Below are 22,906 nucleotides of genomic sequence, written 5' to 3' on the forward strand. Positions count from 1 at the left end.
ATTGTTTCGTGTTTAGTTTATTAATTTTATGCTTTCATTTGTACAAAATTTTAAAAATATTTAGGCAAAGTTGTGTATCAAACGGAATTTTATAAATAATGTGGATAAAGCAAAACCGCAACTAAATTCAGACTGTATAGAAAGATCTCATGTAATTACTATCTCCGATAAAAATTTTAAATTCCGGAAACTACAGAAAACCAGAAAACATAAATGCAGATCTAACAAATAATTTTATTCATACCCTTACCGTTATTTCTGTAAATGTGACATACTCTATGTTTTGAAATATAATACCATCAAACAATTTGAATAGAATAAAGATAAATAGCAATAAAGGAATCAAGTAATAAAGACGACAATGAAAATAAAACAAGTAAAAAAAAGTTAAAATTAAGTGTATCATTTGTGTAATAGGAGACAGATTTGTAAAAACAAATTTGCTTGTTTCTGAATCCTAAATAATTGTATTATATCGTTATGTGATGATTTATCTAATTAAAAATATTGTTTAAACTAAAATTAAGAGACCAGACAACATAACGAAGACAACAAGATAAACAAGAGGCAAACAATAGCATTACACATTTAAATCAACATTTTCTTGTATGTATCCTATTCGATTGAGAACCGATGTAATTACATCGCTTATGAAACTAAAGCATTTTTTGTTGTTCACGTTTACTCGATTTTTTCTGTTTTTCATGTGGAAGTAAATATGCAAAAGAGTCATCAACTTAAGGATGTACTTAGGTGAAACTAAAAAAAATCTAGAATTTAGAATTGATACTATAAGTCAGAAGAGCATTAGTTAAGGAACGAAATCAGCCAATAAGGTTATGGAGCTCCTTTTCGAGATATTTATTTTTTTTTAAATGGCGGGAAAAGGCTGACTCGGACTTTTACCTTATATTTGCATTGGAATATTTTTGGTCTCAAATCGAAAGAAAAGAAATCTAGAATCTGCTCAAATTTTGGTAAATGACCTTTTATGAGCTATTGAAGTCTTATATGAAAAGAAAAATGGGTGTTATGGTGCAAAATATTTTACCCTGTATCGTAAGAAAAAAAACAAGGAGTCCGAACATCTGACACAAATTCCTAAACCTGACCTAAGTACATCCTTAATGTGAAACACATATGTCACCGAAACGGTTTATTGGACATTACAACAGACCATACAAGCAAGAAAGGCCGACTCCTACGACAAACTACGTACAGACAAACCGCAATCAACATTATATATTTTATTAACTTTTATTTATGATTAGAAAATATAACGTTCGTAATATTAACAATTTGAACAAAATAACAATATAAATAAAACACACGATAATACAACAGAAAAACAACCATATAACTTTCCTTTCTTGACTGTGTCGAGGTTTACCAAATATCATGATACATAATAGTATTATGAAGAAAAAAAAATTAACACTTGTAACAGAAATGATAAACTCTTGTAACATTAACAATAAACGCTTGTAACATTAACAATAACCGCTTGTAACATTAACGATAACGCTTGTAACATTTACGATAAACGATTGTAACATTACCGATAAACGCTTGTAACATTAACGATAGACACTTGTAACATTAACAATTGGAACAAATACGAAAATTCATATATGATAGCACAACAAGTATATTGTGTTACAAGTGTTCTATTGTCGATAAATTAAAGATATTAAGATAATACAGACATTTAATGGCTTTTCACAACTGGAAGATTTATTGCATCCCTGATGAATGATTCTGCAAACAAAAGTTAAGTTCTATCGACCTATCTAAGATTCAAACTTCAAAGCATTATATTGCAATCCAAGTCATATAACTTCCCATTTATCAAATATGCCCTAAATAAGGTAGCACAATTCCATAGTCTGTATTCTATACCAAAATAGCGACATGATCATATACTGTAAACCAACTTATTTTCGCGGATACTTTATTTCGCGTTTAGCCCTTTCTAGTCCATTTCGCTACCATTTAATTTCGCGATTTTCAAATTTACTTGATTTAGTTAAATAAGGAAAGATCCAAGTTTTACATATTCGCGACTATTTATATTCACGTTATTTTTTCTACTCGCGAAAGTCGCGAAAATAAATCGCTCGCGAAAATTTGTTGGTTTACAGTAGATGAGTGTGTGTACAAAAAAATTCCAAAATTTAAAAATAGACATGACGATGATATATTCAAATTTTCAATCGAATCAGTATATCAAAAGAATTACCTGAAAAGGTTGGAATGCGTGAGCAATTAAATCTGTATTCATAATTCATAAAAAAAAAATGTTATCTCGATGGTTCAAATAAAGTAAAATTATTTTCAAATCTATAAGTTTAAAACATAAATTTGCAACGTAAATGTAAACTTTACACCCATCATAATGAATGTATAATATGCTCTTGGGAATTTTCTTTTGTTTTTGTTCAAAAACATGCAACACATTCGTGATTTTGCATTGCTAAGTTAAGTTTAAACATATTTTATTTGCTAAATATGCAAAAGAGCATTATGGCAAAGGTCTATAGCTTTCTGGTGGTTGACTATTGACGGCACCACTGTCAAATAAATCCGTATACTCGTCCTCTGGGCTTACCTAGTAAGAGAGAAATAAAAAACACATTACCATTCTGCATAAACCTACAGATAATCTAATTGGGTGTGTATTTCGTGCATGCACGTTAAGTTGCTTGTTTGGTTGTTTGCTAGGCGAACCATGCGTTTGTAATAAGATGTTGTAAATTTAGTATGATAAACTGGTCAAACAAGTTTTCAGTCATTCTCTTGTTATCTTCCTGTGGTTTCACTGGATAATAATAACTATTGTCATTCTTTAAATAGTTAAATAAAAAAGTTAACAGTGAATGCACGGTCCACCTAGCAAACAGGCATAGTTGAATTCATTGTTTTTATACACTCAAGTATAAATGATGTAAAAGAAGTCCAAATTAATCAGTATAAAAGTATAACAAAAATACCAATCTCCAAGGTAAATCCAGAAAGGGGATTTCCAAAACACTGACAAAATCAAACGTTATCAATCAACGTAGCGAGTGAAAAACAACTGCCATATTCCTGATTTGGTACAGGCATTTTCTGAAGAAATAACCTGGTTTTATAGCTAGCTAAACCTCCCACTTGACGGATGAAAGTGGTTTATAGTTTCGTTATATTGACAATATAGGGTGAGCAACCAAAACAGACATAATAGATTAATGTGACAATAATTGGGATCCAGCAGCCAAAAATTGTTTAAACATACATCACAACTGACTAAAAATTCAAACAAACATACAAATGAATTTTAACTTATCAGAATGAAAAAGACAGCAAAATAACGAAACATTTCGATCCTGCCTTACCACCATTGTGTATTTTAATGCACACATGCATAATCTTACCTTTATTGTTTATTTTAAAGTGGACCTAACATTCATTATTTATTTAGGTGCAGACCTTTCCTTCATTGATTGATGTAGACCTTGCCTCAATTGTTTATCTTAATACATATATATATATATTATCTTCATTATTCATTTTGATGTAGACCTTACAGATGCATTAATTGTTTGTTTTGATGTAGACCATACATTTATTGTTTATTTCAATGTAGACCATACCACCATTGTTTACTTAGATGTAACATTACCTTCATTGTTAATTTTAATGCAGACCTTTCCTCCATTGTTTATTTCAACGAAGACCTAACCTGCATAGTTTATTTTCATGTAGACCTCACATTCATTGTTATATTTTAGACCTTACCTTTATTGTTATAATATAGACCTTACCTATATTATAAACTATTTTGATGACTTAAAGTAGACCTGACGCCATTAGTTATTTAAATGTAGATCTATTTTTCATTGCTCATTTTGATTTTGATCTTACCACTATTGTTTATTTTGATGTAAACATTACCTTCATTGTTTATTTTGACATACAATTACTTTCATTGTTTCATGTAGACCTTACCTTTATTGCTTATTTTATTGTAGACCTTACCTTTATTGCTTATTTTATTGTAGACCTTACTTAATTTCATTGTTAAAATGTAGGCCTACTTACTCTCATTTTCATAATGTAGACCTTAGTACCTCCACTATTAATTTTGATGTAAACCTTAATTACCTTCCCTTTCCCTTTGAACTTCTTCCTCCAGATCGTATAACCTATTAGACCAGCTGCGGCTAATGCTGCTACGACTCCGATAATGGCACCAATAATGGGACCCTTGCTTGCTGATTTTTCTATAATTGAAAAATAAACTATTTTGTATGGAACGGTTTTGTTGGTATTAAATAGTCAATAAAACAAAAAGCAAAATTTTGACAGAAAACGATCATTTCTACGGAGGACATTATTTCGATTGGACACTTTCTGGAAAATAAATAACTGGGCTTTCTGTTCTTATTTATTGATATTTCACACACACAAAAGGGTAAACGCTGGTTGATATAGCAACATCCTGCTTAATCTCCCCTAAATTGGACATCACTATTGACTAACCCACCTCCGCTTTTTCCATGAATTCGTCATGTCATAGGTATAAATTAAAACGAAATATCTCCAAAATTTTTGATTAGTAACAATAAAAACAAGATTTTACAAAATTTTGTGGCCTAGATAATGAGTATAATTAGTAGTTTCTTCTATTTTTTGCAAATTATGCCAAACGGATAAACGACCAATAAAAAACAAAGTATCCAAGATGATCACACTATAAATGGAAACAGATGTGCATACCCATAACCTGGTGATTATGTTCAAACTGACAGAGGAGACCGGTTATGAACTCTTAGCCCCGAACATATCTATGTGCAAAATGAAACATTTCAATATGCTTACCACTTGCAGGAGGGTTAGCTGGAACGATTGCATATAAGTTCAAATATTTATGATAATGATGCTAAATGCAGTCCAACTATTAATATGAGCATTAAGTTATGGTGTTTATGCAATTAGGGGAAAATTTAAAAACAAATGTGCCTTTTTATACTGCACTTTGTAGGTCAATATTAAACGTAACACAACTGGTTCGATATCAATATATGAGAAGATGCGTTACATGTAAGATCACAAGACAGAATTCAGTCAAAATACCAAAATGACGAGACAGTCAATATAAACACAACCGGAGGTCACATTCAACGGACAATTTATTAAGGAACTAAGCTTCAAACTCCCGCATGCAAACTTAACCTTAAATGAATTTGAATATCCTTTGAAGATGCCTCTAGGTCATACGGCTCCTGGCGTTTTCAAGTACATATACATCATTAGGTTTCAAATATTTGTGTTTGATTGTTCCTAATTTTAAAGCGACTCCTCGTATTTCAACGAACGTAATAATTTCACTTCTGATACACTTTTACAATGCATACAAATAATATTTACTGGTGAAGATTTCCTTAAATCTTAAAAAGTTAACCAATTTAGGCACTCTGCTTCTTTCTTATCATTATTTATGTTATACTAGACAACGCAATGTATTGAAACAATAAATTGAACAGTGTATGTATGGTTATATATATACTTGTCTACTGTTTAATAACATCGTATGTATGGTATATATACGTGTCTACTGTTTTATAACAGCGTATGTATGGTATATTAATAACAGCGTATGTATGATATATATACGGGTCTACTGTTTTATAACAGCGTATGTATGGTGTATATATACTTGTCTACTGTTTAATAACAGCGTATGTATGGTGTATATATACTTGTCTACTGTTTAATAACAGCGTATGTATGGTGTATATATACTTGTCTACTGTTTAATAACAGCGTATGTATGGTATATATACTTGTCTACTGTTTTATAACAGCGTATGTATGGTATATATACTTGTCTACTATTTTAAAACAGCGTATGTATGGTATATATACTTGTCTACTGTTTTATAACAGCGTATGTATGGTATATATACTTGTCTACTATCTAATAATACCCTTTGTTTCTTTTAGAATGTTATATCAGTATTTATTGTATTGTATAAGAGTATAGACGTTACTAACTTGCTTATGTGAATTTCTTTTTGAAAAACATAACATGAGACTAACGCAATGTTGTTTTATAAACTTACCCTCGGTGCTTGCTAACGGTGCTGATAAACCAGGAGAACTGCCAGTTGAAGTACTGGATGATGATGAAGTATTTTTTGTGACGGAGGCATCGGTGGGATTAGTAACATCAGTGGGAACAGTAGCATCAGTAGCATCAGAGTTAAGAATTGAAGTGAGCACTTCAGTTACAGGGGGTGTATTTTTAGACGAGGAATAGGATGGTGTTGTTGTTGTTTGAATCGAAGTGGAATCTGGTTCACTATTCGTTGTCATAATATCTGTTGTGGTAGGCTCTGTTGCCGGAGAAATGATTGTGAAGTTTTCACCACAATTGTATTCAGTATTGGTTAAAATAACTTCACTACATGTTATCGTTAAGGTTTGACTGTTATCTGTGGCTGGAAAGATAGTTTACGTACATTTCTTATTTCTTTTGACATATTATTTAACTACTAGAAAAGCAGTCCGGATTAGAAAATAAATGAATGTATTTGAGAAAACAAATCAATTATTAGAAACAAATTTAACAAATAAATATTTACGTTCATAAGTAACTGAACATTGTTGTAATACAGAATAATGCACAATATATATAATTTTAATGCTTTTAATTGTAAACCTAAAACATTTAAATAATTTCGTCTTCTTTTACTTTTATAATTAAATCATATGTAAATAATTTCTATTTCTTTTTATTATATAGTCTGCATACATGTATCTACTAACCTTGTAATAAGATCCAGAAGTTCCCATTCGATCCATCGTATGTATTGTCATATCTCAGTTGAACTGTATCTGTCAAACTTGAATACAATGTACGTCTTTCAAAAAGATTGACGTCATCACAAGCAATGTCACTTTCGTCAGAACCGTCGATCACAAATAACCTCTGTGAACAGATCCCCGTGGATTCATTTGTTGCAAATCTGATATCTAAAGCATCGATCTGTATACCAGACCCTCCTGTTGATTGAATAGTGCATTGACAACCGGAAGTCAAACCACAACCTCCATCTGAGTTCGGATATCCGTCATTCCACAAGAATAATTGATCTCCACTTGCCGAACTATTGCACATTGACACGATATGACTAGCTGTAAAATAATATTGTTTTCTGTAAATAGTAGCATGGAATTTTGATAAAAAGAAAGGTAGGGTTCAAGTAAAACAGTTTTAGGATACAATACATTTAATTTAAGTGTTGTCAGTTTTACGTCCTTTTTTTTATTAACAGCTGATTTGCTTTCGTCTGTTTAAACTTTAAACTTTGGAAAGGTACAAATACCATTTCATTCCGTCTTGGAAACGCCTTGACAATACATTAGTCTGTTTAACTAGTAACTCACGGTATCGAACTATAATAATATAAACGGTACCAATTTTACTGCACCAGATGCGCAATTCCACAATTAGTGCATCTTCATTGATGCTCGAGACCAAAATATGTGAAAATTCAAAACCTAATACAAACGTTGAAGAGCTGATCAAAGTACAGACAAAACCGGACAATATAACCTTCGATTCCATTATTTTATTGATGTTAGTATCTATTTCAACGGTTACCAGATGAAAATTGTGTATCTAGGTTTAAGGAGTGTAGCTCGTGGACCTATCTTCCATATAAAGCGCAGACATATTCCCAAAACAAACACATTAAACTGAAAACTCTATCGATGTGTTTGAATACTTATCAATTTAATATTTTGTATTTGGTAAATATTTTTATAGTACTGCAACCAGAGCTCATTTTTTAAAACTTTAATGTACCGGAAGAACACATACCTACATTGCATACCGATGGAAAGAGGAAAATGTGTGCAATAAAAAAAAGTTTGGTCGTAAAAACCCAGAGTGGTCACATTTTTGCAAAATTGAGTTCAAAGTTCAAACCTCATATATATCATAAATTCAAACATAAAGAAAAAAGATTGAATTTTCTAAGATATGTTCCGTAGAATGCTACAAAGACGATTTAATAACAAGCATGTACTGCAAAGGGTGTCAAAACGACAAGTTTAGCTATTTGTATGAACAGCTGCCATTACAAAATGGCGTCAATGATGAATCTTCTGATTTCTTTTTCATTTATGAGAAAGAAAATGTAGATGTGGCTTTGACCTTTACACACTTTTACATTGCTAATCTTTTTCACCGCAGCATATAATAAAATTATTTTTCTAAATTGTAAAACACCAGTTTCTCGATATATTTCAGTCATTTTTCTTCCTTTAAAAAACTAAATTCAAACACTGAAACCGTGTTTTTCCATTTTCCATACACATGATGTGTATTTTAGAAAATTAGTATGTGGTACTAGATTCACAAATATCATGTACTTGAAATTCGAAAGATCAGTTATAACCCAAAGTAAAAACATTGTCAACCGATGCGAAAGCGAGATTTAAAAAAAGGTTATAGGTGTAACTTGCTTTGTTGGTTCTGTGTAAAACAAAATTAGTTTTATGTCATGAACATTCTCTTTGTGGGATTATCCTGGTAAAAATGTGTAGTTTCATTATTTTTGTTAGCAAAGTGATTGATTATAATGTTAATTTGCTAATGTTGTAATTTGACAATCGACCAAGACCCTTATATAACTTGTCTTTGAAGGGCTACAAACATAAGCTCTGGTCTTCATCAAATAGGGATAAACAGTAAAAATGCTTCACACTAGGAAATTTTATACAAGAATCTTAGCTACACGCCAATCTCTTCATCTTTGTTTGCGAATCCGGTAAGAGTATTTGCACGCTTCATCGCCTTGACACGGACAAAGTTCGGTGCCAGACAGATTTATTGTTTCAAAGTAAATCTTGCAAGTAATCTGAAGACATTGCAGGGAGGAATCTACGACCATATTTATTGCTGGTTATTGTCCCTGTTTCAATAAACGCATCATATTCATAGATACCTGGATTAAAATTTGGTACGCCATCAGTGACGCTCGAATAAAAACGTTAAAAGACCAAATAAAGAACGAAGTTAAAGAGCATTGAGGACCCAAAATTCGCAAATACAGATAAGGTAATCTATGAAAACACAGTTCCTGGCTGTTTTTCATTGAGGGGAATTCGAAGAAATGCACACAAAGAATGGAACATCTGTACTTGGAGACTTTTTACCTATTCGACCCTTCTTGTTTTTCCTTCCAATCTCTCATGAAATGCAGGATCATTCGGTATTTGCCTCTTCGTGTGTTCTGACTTAATCTAGAAAGTCCATAACCTCTGCTAAAGAGAACTTCTTCACAACAATCGGGTCAAAATTATTACCCGCTAGAAAGAGTTAACTTTATGCTAATTCAAAGTCAAACCATGGGACTGGACATGATGACGCTCGAAAGCATTTTCCAGTCTGGTATAGATCGACCATCTATTACCTATCAAAAATTACATTTTGTCTAAAATTTGCACTAGTTCGTTGGTCTCTTTTGGCCGATTTAATGTAAAGTTTGATGTCATATCCACCAAAGACAGCAACAACTGTACCAACATTGGTAATGCATGATACCGGTATCTGATTTTGAATGAAATGTAGAGCCAAGTACACGAACATTTAACAGTGTACTAAGGCCATTTCGTCCCTGATAAGTACGGTAGCGGATCGATAATACGGCCAACTGATGCTGAGATGCTTCTATTTTATGACAAAGATCGGCATAACATGTTTTAGCATGGTGCCGTCCTCGTGGTATAGATCCAATTGAGAGTGATAGAACCTTCCCTATTGTAATGTCTTCACGACACCCAGCAGTTACTAGGGCTCGACGGATTACTGATTCTGAACTACCGTTTTATGTACATTCAGTATCTCTTCTGGCCCGAGAACACAGTTATTTCGTAGTGCATTGTTTTTTGACAATAAACTAAAATTAAAAAAATCGCACCTCCTCTATCTCAAAAAGATTTCTACAGTGTAGTGTACTAATTTTGGGATAATATCAAAATTATAGAAAAGTTTACCAGCTCTAACTCAAAATATGGACAAATCTATGTTAAGGGGGTCTATAATTCAGTTTGACAGCCTCATACATACTAATTTGTTTTACCTTTTTTAAGTGGACCAAATCACAATTTTACATAAAAATTCAGCACCCAATTTTGTAATTTCATCCCCTTACTTAATATTTCATGCATAAAATATAAAGAAATAAATGGGTATAGTGTATTAAAATAATTTGCAAGTTATACACTGTCCACACTAGGGACAAAACTATATTTGTGCCAAAAAAAAATCAAAGGACGATAACTGTGTCCTCGGACCTAATATCTGACCTGCACTTGATTTTAGAATTTTTCGTTAAGCCTTCGAAGGTTTTGATTTTTGATCTAGATATTGGGTCAAAGAAGGCACAGTTGTCACTTTCTTCCAACGCACCATTGACAAACGATTTGACAATTTTTATACCATCCTCAAATGGTTTTGCCATTGATGATCCAATTTCCTTATGCGCGTGCATACCAGTTGAGATGTTGATCACTGACTTGAGATGAGACTTTACATTAAAAGGATTTGTCAGTCGCTGGTGAGTTTGACATTCTCTTCATCGCGTCGTAAGGCAGTTAGTCTAGTTTCATCATGAGAGTGTTTTTTTTCGGGAGCAGTAAATTCAGTTTTAATCTCATTTCTGCATTAAACTCGGCGAGCATCCATGCTTCAAAAATATTTTTTTCCGACCGCTCGCATGCATATTAATTGTTCTTGTGACGAACATTGACACATAATGAATTTTTCAAACTCAACTTCATTCGTTCTCCTTTTTGAAATAGTAGGAGTAAACTTTACAGGTCTACCAAAACTACCCATTATCCGGAAAAAAAATCTTATCCAAAGGACCAATAAAAAAATGTCAAAATTTAAGCTTCAAAAATATAACTTATCTATAGAATAAGAACAACAATTTGTGATAAAAAAAAAAAACACTTAAAAAAAACTCAAAAATATCCAATAATTAACAGATTATGTACAAAATCACATCAAAACTATCAAATTTATTGTTGAAAAAAACGTCCTAATAATTGAACTTGATTGAATGTTACTAATGATAATGGATGTGAATGACGGATATAAAATTTCCGTAGTTAAAAAAAAAGGTAAAAGTTATTTTTTTTTCTTCTTGATTGTTAACAAAACTATTTGCAGTTTGTCCATCAAAATTTGCATGCAGTATCTCAATAATATATTCTTTCCACTCAAAAATTAAATAATGTTTTTGAATCATATGTTTTCTCCTTTTCAATGAAAACTACGTTAAATTTCCAACTTAAAACCTGCAAACTTTAAGTTTTAAAATTTTATTCGGGAATGGTTTATTATTTACCCTTGCTGATATGTGAATCGAAATATTTACGAATAGAGCCAAACATTGAATAAACAATTTATTTTTTTAAATTTTTAAATGACTACCCAAAACCATAAATTGTGGGATACCCCATAAACAGGCTAAAATACAAAAATGTGACCAAAGAAAGATTTTACGACCAAACGAAAATTAAAATATAGATATTATTCTATCCTTTAAAACAATTTCCAGCCGTGTGTCATGCCGGTACATTAAACTTAAACATTAATGCGTCCTTTTTTAGGTCAACTGCAGTACAGTTAGGGCACAGCACTAATTCATGCGTTTTTCATTGTATAATTTTTGATTTTATAGTACTATTTATCGTGTTTTTCGTAGATACCAAGATAATATCGAAAATTAGTACAATATGATATCCTATATCAAATGCTTACTTACTATTTATACAATTATAAGTCATCTTCATATAATGTGTTTTTGGAAGGTAGATGGACTGATCACATATACCATCTGTATTGTTCCAAGCCACTTGTATAGAACCGATGTCTACACCTGTAAACTGTCTGTAATGCTCTAGTCCATTTACACCATAGTATCTCATACCACAGTCCTCTGTTTCATTCACATACCTACAACAGTATGTTTCGTTCCTATTTACACCATGAGAAATCCATGGACAGTTTGTCTCTATTTTCTTACTATAAGTATATATGTCCTTTGGATAGATAACTTCTCCTGTATGACACGAAGGGCTAAGGAAGTCACTATTTCCATTACCGTAACAGGCTTCATCAATATAGTCTATTAATGTGCAATCTGTATAATAAACAAAAGTTTAAATCAAAATTTTAATTGAAATAACTGCAATTAAAATTCTAAATGTTAATAGGAAATAACGGTTTTTTCTTCTTCCCCAGTTAGAAAAGAACAAGAAGAAGCAAGTGCATACAACCTCTTGTCATTCAAGGTATCGAAAATACATGCAGTAGGTGTCTGACAGATCTGAAATAAGCGTAAACGTTAAAAGTCATTCATATCAAACTGTATCCACGATATGAAGTCATTCTGTTCTTAAAATGTTACTAAAATATTAATTTCATTCTACATATTGACAATTTCAAATTATCGGTACCAGGAAGTAGGTGTCCGACAGATTAAAGAATATTGTGTTCAAACGTTACAACTCACCACCTTTACGGTGCTGACCAAATATTCAGTCGGTTTTACAAAAAGCGACGAAAATATGTGTTGTGTAAACAGAAAGGACAGACAGAGTGATTACAATATAGCCTACTTTTTGCTAGGTCTTTGTCTACCGGTTATACAGGTACATGCTATTTAAGTTCTTAATACTCTATTTAGTACCATTCTATTTATGTGGGTTGAGAATGATTTTTTTGGGTGTAATATCCTTTGTAATATACCAGATTTAGAAATAACGTGATTAACAAATTGCTATTGATAAAGTTATTTATTTACGACTTTTTTATATTTTATGTTTCTGATAAAATACAAAACGAGTCGTTTGTGCTTAATATGGTAAAACTATTAGTATCATCTGAAGAAAATAAATAATGTTATATGTACCTACTGAAACAGACAAGTGATTAATGAAGTATTTCATTAACTCTAGCCCCCAATCGTCGGTGAGCCAATAAAATCTCCAAGATACAGGACAATATGATTTTAGAAATGTACAGCAACGATATTTGTAAGTTTCTTGTATAAATGGTTGCTTCAGAAATATAATTTCATGTAAGTAATGATGGTTTATTGGATACACGTCAAGGCTGGCCTTCAAATCTTGAATGTTTTCTATTTGTAGATGACAAGACCATACTATACTAAACGTTACATTCACGTTATTTAAAGGTTTTCGTAAATCGATGTTTGAAGTCAAAATAAACTGTTTTTGATGATTTCAACATGTTTTGCTGAATCAACTTACAACATGTGAAAGTTTAAAAAAAAATTAAAGATATTTGCAGAGCAGATTATATATAAGTAAATCATAAAATTATAGCCAGGATTCTTTAAGGTCAACTTTTAAAAAAGATGATTTTGACTTGAACTTTTATGCAGTTGGAAAAATGTGATAATTCACCAAAATGCTGTTATTGCTAACAGAATTATTTACTTAACGGACTTATTGGTTAACATTAAATAATATTGGGCCTGAAATACGACATAGACAAAAAAATCAAAAGCTTTGCATCCGAACAATGATTGTAAATGGAAACCGTCTCAATTACACATTCGCTTTTTTGAATGAACTTTCACTGAACATTGGGAACAAATCTGTATACATAGATGTCATTACCTCAGCTGCTAACATAGCTCGTAAGAAGCGTAAAATACACTCGGGTAAGAAAGTAAAACATCAAAAGTGGTTTGACCGTAACCTTTCATATATGAGAAATAACCTCCTGAATTATGGAAAAATATATTCCAGATATCCCAGAGATCCTGCTGTAAAGATCACTATTACAAACTGCAGCTTGTATATACTAAGGCTCGTAAATACAAATATAGGTAGTATAAACAGTCATTACTGCATCAAATAGAAAATCTTTTTGATGAAAATCCCTAGCGGTACTGGCAACTGATTGATGAACTGCAGGGTAAAGAAAAAAATGATACAAGTGCATTGATAGCCCTATCAGATTGGTTGAACCATTTTAAAAATTTAACAGAACCAAAAGATGAATTCAAAGAACGACTTCAGTTTTTAGAGCAATTTTAATGAACTTGACAGTAGGATCTCTGAAAATGAAATATCTACTGCTTTGTCATCTATAAAGGTTAATTCAGCAGTCGGCTTAGATAATATCTCCATTACTATGTTAAAATATGGTCAAACTTTTTTACTACCATGTTTGTAAATTCTTAGATAAATATCATATCATTGATGATAGCCAAATTGGGTGTACCAAAAAAAGCACGACCATCTGACCATAAGTTCATTCTTAAGACTATTATTGATAAGTATTGTAATACAAAAGAAGGTAGAGTGTTTGCCTGCTTTGTTGATTTCCAGAAGGCTTTCGATAATGTCATTCACCCAGGGATAAAACTTAAGCTGATAAATATAGGGGTGGGTTTAAACTTTTATAATATCATTAAGAGCATGTATGCCCAGAGTAAATCTTGTGTTCGATTAAACAATAGGGTGACAGATCTCTTTAGAACTAAAGTAGGAGTAAAACAAGGCGACAATCTGAGTCCTAATTTGTTTAAAGTTTTCATAAATGACCTTCCTGATTGTCTTAAAAGTTCGCCTGATCCAGTCGTTGTTAATTCACGACCAGTCTATTGTTTACTATATGCTGATGATATTGTCATTTTCTCAACTTCAGCAAAAGGACTTCAGAGTAAACTAATCCCAATAAAACTAAGGTGCTTGTTTTTAACAAGGCAGGCAGACATATCAATCATAATTTTTATTTTAATGACATACTTATTGATTGTGCTCAACATTGTAAATATTTAGGAATAACATTTAGTGCATCTGGATCTTTTTTCCTTCGCTCAAAGATAATTGTATAATAGACGTTAAAAGCCTACCATAAGATACGCAAGGACTTTCTGTCACTGAATGCAAGTTTAAAAAAACTGCCTTCATGTATTTGATCATACAATTAATCCTTTTCTTTTATATAGTTCAGAAATTTGGGGATATTTTATCCCTTTCAAAAAAAATTGAAATCTATGACTACAAATGTAGATCAGGATTATCTTAAACTTCTTTCAGAAAGGCTGCACAATAAATTTTGTAAACTTTTACTTGGCGTTGGCAAAAGGGCAACAATATTGCAACTCTTTCTGAACTAGGTAGATTCCCTCTGCATTTTGACATTGCAAAGTCTATGATCAGATACTGGCACAGGCTTGAAAATTTGGGTTCATCTTTTCCATTACTAAAGGAGGCATATTTAGAGTCAAAATTACTACATGAGTCAAAAATTCCATCATGGTATGGATCCTTAAACTTCTTTCTGAAGAATATAAAAGGGGTTGGCAGTTTAGTTTGAGAACGAGGATGGCATGGTGGTTACCTAGACTCATCAATAATAACCATGTACCATCTTGTATTTATTTTATCATTGACAATCAGTATTATTTAAGTATTTTTTTATTTAGTACTATGTATACTTCGGCATGCTATTTAGCATCGTCCCTTGGTGCCTCTTGCAGTCGGGTCACCTTACAATATGTATCAACCCCTCTGCATCAGGCACGAGGATGACATACCAGGTTTGTGTATCTGCTCATAATATCATAATCAAATTGTCTATTTGCATACATGTATACCATGTGCGTCTATCTCCCACCTTGCCATGCAGATCCGTCCCTTGGTGGCTTTTGCAGTTAAGTAACATATCCAATACATTGCCAATTTATTTAAAGAACTTTTTCATTTTGGAGTGTGCCTGAGAAGGAGGTACAACACTGTTAAACGTATATATAATTTATATATATTTTTATCCTGCAATCAGCCAACTATTATACAAATAACAGGTACACAAATAAATTTTTGCTTTATTTGTACTTGTACAAAAAGTGTTGGGTGAAAATTTCAGGATAAAAACAATATATGTACATTGTCGGAAAATATATAATTTATTTGTACTCGCTGCGAAACAGGAGAAAAGCTCGGCGAGCCTCGCTTTTCGTCCTGTTTCTAAAGCTCATACAAATAAATTTTATATTTTCCGACAATGTACATATATTGTATATATATATGTGTGTGTAGTTCATTCATGTTCAAACTGCTTTTTCTTTTCTTTGTATGTATACTTGACTATTGTTTTTTTGTTGTTGTCTTATTAATGTCTTATATTGTATTATGCTCTTTTCGAGCCCATTTAATGGAAATAAAACTTCTTCTTCTACACAGTGAACTGTAACGTCTTATTACATTTTAGGAAGTTAAAGAAGATCATTAATTTATATTTAAAATAAACTAATCATAATAAAGGATTCGTGGAAGTTGGAAATCCTTTCTGGGACTTATTAAATTATTTTTTAAGCTTCTTACTCAAGAATGTAAAGGACTTGTATGCGATCAATCATGCATAATCATTTAATACTTGTGTTCATATATGATATAGATCATGTTTTGTGTAAACAAACAAACAAACAAATACTATATTTGCCATCACGGCGACCAAAATGAGCAGAATAATTAAAATCATAACGTTCAACCATAATATAAAAATAAAATAAATATAGATTAAACTAAATATAACATCATCATATAATATATAATATGATTAATTGTTTGTTACTTTGGACTCTTTACTGGACAGCACACATCTATGTATTACTCTTATTACTAATTAATTAATTCTGAATAATGTTTTGGTATATATGATCATATATATCTACTATAACTCTATACAAACATGACTGTCACAAAAGAATTTGTCTTTCATGTCAAATAGCTTTCAATAATAAATATACGATCACGGTAATATGTATTGAGTCGCACAGAAAGACTGAAATAAGACATTTAAAAGTGAGAATAGACCTCCCCTTTGTAAAAATAAAGTACTTAATTAGCAAATTTAGTCAGTTTATGAAAAGTTATAGATGTTAAAATAAATTAGAAATCGTGCACCTATACATGTTGATTTAGATTTCTTTTTGAAATTAACTTTTACAAACCTTAAACTGATCATATTCAACAACTGGCTGGTTAAGCAACAAAAAAGTAAGATATATAAGAAAGTTTTATTTTCTGTCGAGAAAACCAAACAAGAGATTACTTAACGTATCTTTTGAAGTGGTTTATACTTTAGTTTATTTTCTAACTTTGGTTAAATAAATATTGTCTGTCATGTAAAACAGTATTGAATTGCATAATATACTTATAGATTTATGATTCATTGCAAAGGGTCTCATAGACAAGTGATAATAAAACATCATAATGTGAAAACATTGTCTCCTTTGTTATAAACAAGGATGTTGGTGATGAGTACAGGTTTAATACTGTCAGTTACAAAAATACGTTCAAACAAAGGAGGAGCTATGATATGGGTAGTTTTTCTTTTCTGTACCTTTCATAGCGAACTTAACTGTATAGGCTTTGCTCATTGTTAAAGGCCGTCAGCTACCTCCACGTCATTATGACTCAAGTGGATCATTGGCAATCATACTATATCTCCTTATTTTATATTTATATCGACCAAATTCTCAAAATAGTCAGATATTCCTATCCTTTCAAATTAATTTCCATTTTATATATAAATGAATAAGATGATGTCTCTGGAGATATTAAAGCCAAAATGTCAGATGTAATGCCATCATGTCAAAATTACATTGTGACACAAATTACTGGTCATTTTATAATTAGATTTTAGCAAACCTAAATGAGAACAACAGCCTTACCTTAAAAGATTTTACCATACAGTTACATCTTTGTATAAAATATCTTGTAGCAAATACCTTATGTGATAAAAAGGCTGTGGCCCATATTTATAGATTTGTTATAAAATATCAAAATGAGTTTATTTCATAGTTTTATCATTAGAAAACCTAACACAAGCATGTAAGGCAAAACTGTAGAATGTCAGAACTGACATCCGGAAGTCTTGTAAACATCTGAATTTCGAATTCAATGGTCTAAAAATGGGGTCTTATTATACATTATACTTTGAAATCACACACACATTAAACATATTTGGATTTCAATTGAAAGTGAATTTCTCTAAAACTCCGATAGTGTTTTATCAAAGTCTCACAAAAAAAATTAAATATTCCGACGCCATGCAAACGTTACATAATGAACAGGATTGAGAAGAGAATTTTGTTAAGATATGCCATTCACCAACTGAAAATTAATACAAAAGCTTAAAAACAGTAATAAAATATAAATAAAAAATATTCTGTTTGTCGAAATTGCTAATATAAATAGAGTTGGGAACAGAATAAAAAAAAATGCTAACAATTTACGTTACCAGTTGTTTCACACCAGTTGCGCATTTTGACAATTGGTGTCTTATCAGTGATTCTCGGGGACAAATATTTGAAGAAAAAAAAAACTTATACAAACGCGGAAAAGCTGATAATAAAAAATCATCATTGACGTATTTTGTTTAACAAATGTGTCCGATTACCCCGCTTGTTAACCAACGTGGCCGACATGGCTAAAAGTAAAACTTACAGTTAAAATGCAAGTTGTGTCTATTATCTTGAAAACTGCTATAAATAGAGAAAATCTGACAAGACAGAAATGTTCTGAATATTGAGATCTACCCACTGTTCATTTTCATCAAAACTGTCAAACATCTTCTTATAGGCGTTATTGCCCTTAAAAACAATTACCAATTGTTTTCATATTTGCCTTTTATTTTGGAACTATAATAGATAGAGAGAAACTTGAAATAGCAAACATAATCAGCAAGACAAAATCTACAAATAAGTCAGCATAGTAAAATCTACAAATAAGTCAACATAGTAAAATCTACAAATAAGTCAACATAGTAAAATCTACAAATAAGTCAGCATAGTAAAATCTACAAATAAGTCAGCATAGTAAAATCTACAAATAAGTCAGCATAGTAAAATCTACAAATAAGTCAGCATAGTAAAATCTACAAATAAGTCAACATAGTAAAATCTACAAATAAGTCAGCATAGTAAAATCTACAAATAAGTCAGCATAGTAAAATCTACAAATAAGTCAGCATAGTAAAATCTACAAATAAGTCAACATAGTAAAATCTACAAATAAGTCAGCATAGTAAAATCTACAAATAAGTCAGCATAGTAAAATCTACAAATAAGTCAGCATAGTAAAATCTACAAATAAGTCAACATAGTAAAATCTACAAATAAGTCAGCATAGTAAAATCTACAAATAAGTCAGCATAGTAAAATCTACAAATAAGTCAACATAGTAAAATCTACAAATAAGTCAACATAGTAAAATCTACAAATAAGTCAACATAGTAAAATCTACAAATAAGTCAACATAGTAAAATCTACAAATAAGTCAACATAGTAAAATCTACAAATAAGTCAACATAGTAAAATCTACAAATAAGTCAACATAGTAAAATCGTCAGTCGACTCCTTCTTGGGGTTATTGCTTTTTAACGACGAATTTTACTATTTTTTTGTCGTATATCTAATAAACTGTAATAGACGGATAAAAACTTTAAAAAGAAAGCAATATCAGCAAGACAAGATCTACAAATAAGTCTAATGACCGAATGTCAGTCGACTCCTTATTGGAGTAATTGCTGTTGAATGACGATTTTTACCATATTTTTGGTGTTTGCCTATGAAAATAATAATATCTTGATTAATATAGCAGATAGATAGACAATATAAATAGCAAAAAGGACCAGGAGGATAAGATCTACAATAGCCGAAATCGTCAGTCGACTTCTTATTAAAGTTATTGCCCTTACATGACAATTTTGTACCTTTTTTTTTGGGCGTTTTTGCCTATTATCGTAAAAACTATAATGACTAGTTTGCATATGATTTTAGAAAGGAGCATGTCACAAATGTAGATATCCCTGTTGACGATTATGTAAACGAGTATGTAAACTTAGTTGTATTTAAGATTGTTGTATTGCTCAGTTGTTGAATTTTTGACGTTTTGACACCACATCCCCATTTACCCGTAGTAAAAAAAGTAACTACGAGACATTTCAGTATTAATTGTTTTTAACACGGAAAGAAGAAGAAGAAGAAGAAGAAGAAGAAGAAGAAGAAGAAGAAGAAGAAGAAGAAGAAGAAGAAGACATTACTGTATAATTTGATTATCTACCATAGGATGAACATTTTGGGTGACTGTCATGATGAATTACCATCTTGACAATGATATCCTTTTCCATGTTATTTCTATTGTAATTAATTGAGATTCTTTTAACCCAACTTTTATTAAGGTAGCTCTGGTGTCTTCTGCCATCTTGGATTGTAAAATAGCAGAAAACAATAGGTCTAGATCTTTCATGAAATGTTAAAATTTTGAGAGAAGAATGTCATTCATTTGTTAGACTTTTCATTTAAATGAAGAAAGTTATGTGTTTTATAATATTTTTGCGACTGTTTTTTTTACAAATCCAGAATATTTTTTGTTTGTTTAAATTCAAATGTAACTTTTATACTGGAATGTGTTGTGAATTTACTTATTTTGGTTTGAAGCAAGAAAACGAGTCCCATGACCCCATTTTTTTCTCTTTATATTTTGAAATCCAATTATAATTATTATAGATATCTTTTCATGTTTCATCTTAAAATTATCTGGCATAGTTTTCTTTCTATCACATTAAATTGTATTTTCCATGACAATTTTGCACAACCTGTAGCTTGAAAAAAAAAAAAATCCCCGTGATCCATACTTTTTATTATATATTTGAGAAAGCCATGATATAAACTACATGTTGTCAAATTATTGAAAAATTCTATGGATTTTAATTTAGACCCCCATTTACCTTAATGCTCGAAATGTAATAACTTACGTATTTAACCTACAGGGAATACAATCATAAGTGACAAATCTTATTTTTAGTTTCTTCTATAACTACAGTCACTACATAGTTATTTTTATTCTATATCCATTTCAAAAAGAATAAGATATAAAGTGCAAAAAGAATAACCCCACACGTGTAGTGAAGAAAGAAAGCAGCACACCATAATATCTTACCAGACTGTAAAAACAGCAAATAGAAACACAATATTGTCCCACAAAATTTATTAAATTTCATCAAATATTCCATCTGATAATATCAACTCTTCTGTAACATTTCTAGCGAAGTTTATACTTTGTAGGTTAGGGTTTGGTTAAATTTGACTGCTAAAGATTTTCTATAACATTTAACAAGTGTTCAATGACAATACCAATGCAAAGATTCGTCATATAATGTGTATTCACTGTACTGTCACTGTTTAAAGGCGGTTCAATTCAGTTAAATGCCCTATATGCATTCAATATTATAAGATATATTGATTTTCTTTCATTATGTCTTTTAGAACCAATCATGCAATGCATACTTCCTTATTTAATTTCAGTAGATCAAATCAAAAGGTTACTTTCTAATTTTTATAATCTACGATGACATTGGTATTTTATGACGATCGTAAATATTTGAACCTAAAGCATTACACCGAACTAGGAAGACTATTGATCATAATAACTTATTCCATTGATTAAATCACGATAATGATAACGTTGAAATTATTCCTTTCTTTCCGCCCATATTTATAGACTATATAGACATATATCATATTTTAGAAATTTATTATAGCTACAAATCTATATACCTATTATTCCTCTTTTTAAATATATTTAATATTCGTTTATTTGTCATATTAGACCATCAAGTGATATCTGAAGAAAAACGCGACTGAAATCTGTATTTTGATTTGTGTTGTATGGAAGAGTTTAACGCCACCTATAACACTTTCGTTTTATTCAACTGCACCCTAGCATTTTTGCAGAAATTTGAAAATTGAAACTTTGAGATTTTTCATTTAACAGTTATGGGACTAAAGGTTATATTCTACATGGCATACTCTAGGTCTATAATGTTTGGATTAACTACAAACTTTACACTGCTGTTGGTATTGGCGAATCTATACTCGTTTTGGATTTTGAAAATTTTATGGTTTATCGTTCCATAAAGTTATGGGACTTTTAACAGTCATTTTGACGCAATATTTATTTGCACATGGATATCCTTGTGCATGTTTTCGTACACAGCAATGTTATTAACGTGTTATTATATGCCTCATAAATATTTCAGATCATTCTCACAATAATTCTAATGCACAATTCTGGGGTATCAAGTAGTATTGACTTAGCTGTTTATCTTTTATATATCCTTTTGTTTTATAACGCAGATGGCGTGAATATCGTATGAAACTAATAGCTTCGCACCGTGATGCGAGCAATCAATATAAGGTCAACTTTACCGGAGGGAGTTGGAACCTTAGTTTCTCAAGAAGTCCTTAGTTTATACCCTCGAGGACAGGAGCGGTATCGACCCTTAATTTGATATAAAAATTAAAATTTTATGCGTCCTAAGCTCTTTTGTAGACCTAACTTAACCAGGAGCGCTCAAAGGCAAATATTTGAAATTCTAAATACCGTCTTTGTTTTTAAGACATACTATATAAAAAGATATGTTTTGGCTAATGCATGGACTCGTATTTAAATATAAATGACAAGCTCCAAAATGTGTCTATTTTGACATTTTTAATTTGCAGTTTTGCAATAAAAGTAACAAATGTGAAACCCTTATGGAAATTTAAAAGGCAAATTTCAAAACTATCAATACTCATATCTTACAGACTAATGTCGTGCTAACATTCGAAGGACATTATTTGATAGATTTATCATACCATTTCAATGTCGAGATCCAAGGTCCAAAACGTGGCCTTATCGTAATTAGGTGATGTCACATTCGATGAACGAGGACGGGGTTGTGGTTACGACAATGGGAACATATTCGTCGTCATATGTGAAACAGATCTTATATAACGATCAACCAACTCCTTATGGC

The 22,906-nt window shown here is 31.1% G+C and overlaps 1 protein-coding gene across 2 annotated transcripts; it reads right to left on the minus strand.

The window, feature by feature from the left end:
- Positions 1-1,232: 1,232 nt before the first annotated feature.
- On the minus strand, positions 1,233-21,264 carry LOC127725432 (uncharacterized). Of its 2 annotated transcripts, XM_052232387.1 has the most exons (7): positions 21,049-21,264; positions 11,826-12,203; positions 6,811-7,179; positions 6,105-6,482; positions 4,861-4,878; positions 4,144-4,262; positions 1,233-2,608 (listed from the first exon to the last, which is right to left on the minus strand). In XM_052232387.1, exons 1-7 carry the CDS (start codon positions 21,119-21,121, stop codon positions 2,522-2,524), a joined length of 1,422 nt encoding a protein of 473 aa, XP_052088347.1. In that variant the 5' UTR covers positions 21,122-21,264; the 3' UTR covers positions 1,233-2,521. The 2 variants fall into 2 exon arrangements, with proteins under 2 accessions (XP_052088347.1, XP_052088348.1); XM_052232388.1 differs by lacking the exon at positions 4,861-4,878.
- Positions 21,265-22,906: the final 1,642 nt, after the last annotated feature.

Source organism: Mytilus californianus, unplaced genomic scaffold (genome assembly GCF_021869535.1).
Source record: "Mytilus californianus isolate M0D057914Y unplaced genomic scaffold, xbMytCali1.0.p SCAF_15, whole genome shotgun sequence".
In the NCBI taxonomy this organism is placed as follows: Eukaryota; Metazoa; Mollusca; class Bivalvia; order Mytilida; family Mytilidae; genus Mytilus; species Mytilus californianus.

What these genes read in the sequence shown, in the direction of transcription:
- LOC127725432 (XM_052232387.1), bottom strand. Translation starts at nt 21,121, where the DNA reads ATGGAATATTTGATGAAATTTAATAAATTTTGTGGGACAATATTGTGT. An exon ending in GACTTATAATTGTATAAATA is followed by an intron (nt 7,180 to 11,825) that starts GTAAGTAAGCAT and finishes ATTATTTTACAG; the next exon opens with CTAGTCATATCGTGTCAATG. An exon ending in CTTCTGGATCTTATTACAAG is followed by an intron (nt 6,483 to 6,810) that starts GTTAGTAGATAC and finishes CTATCTTTCCAG; the next exon opens with CCACAGATAACAGTCAAACC.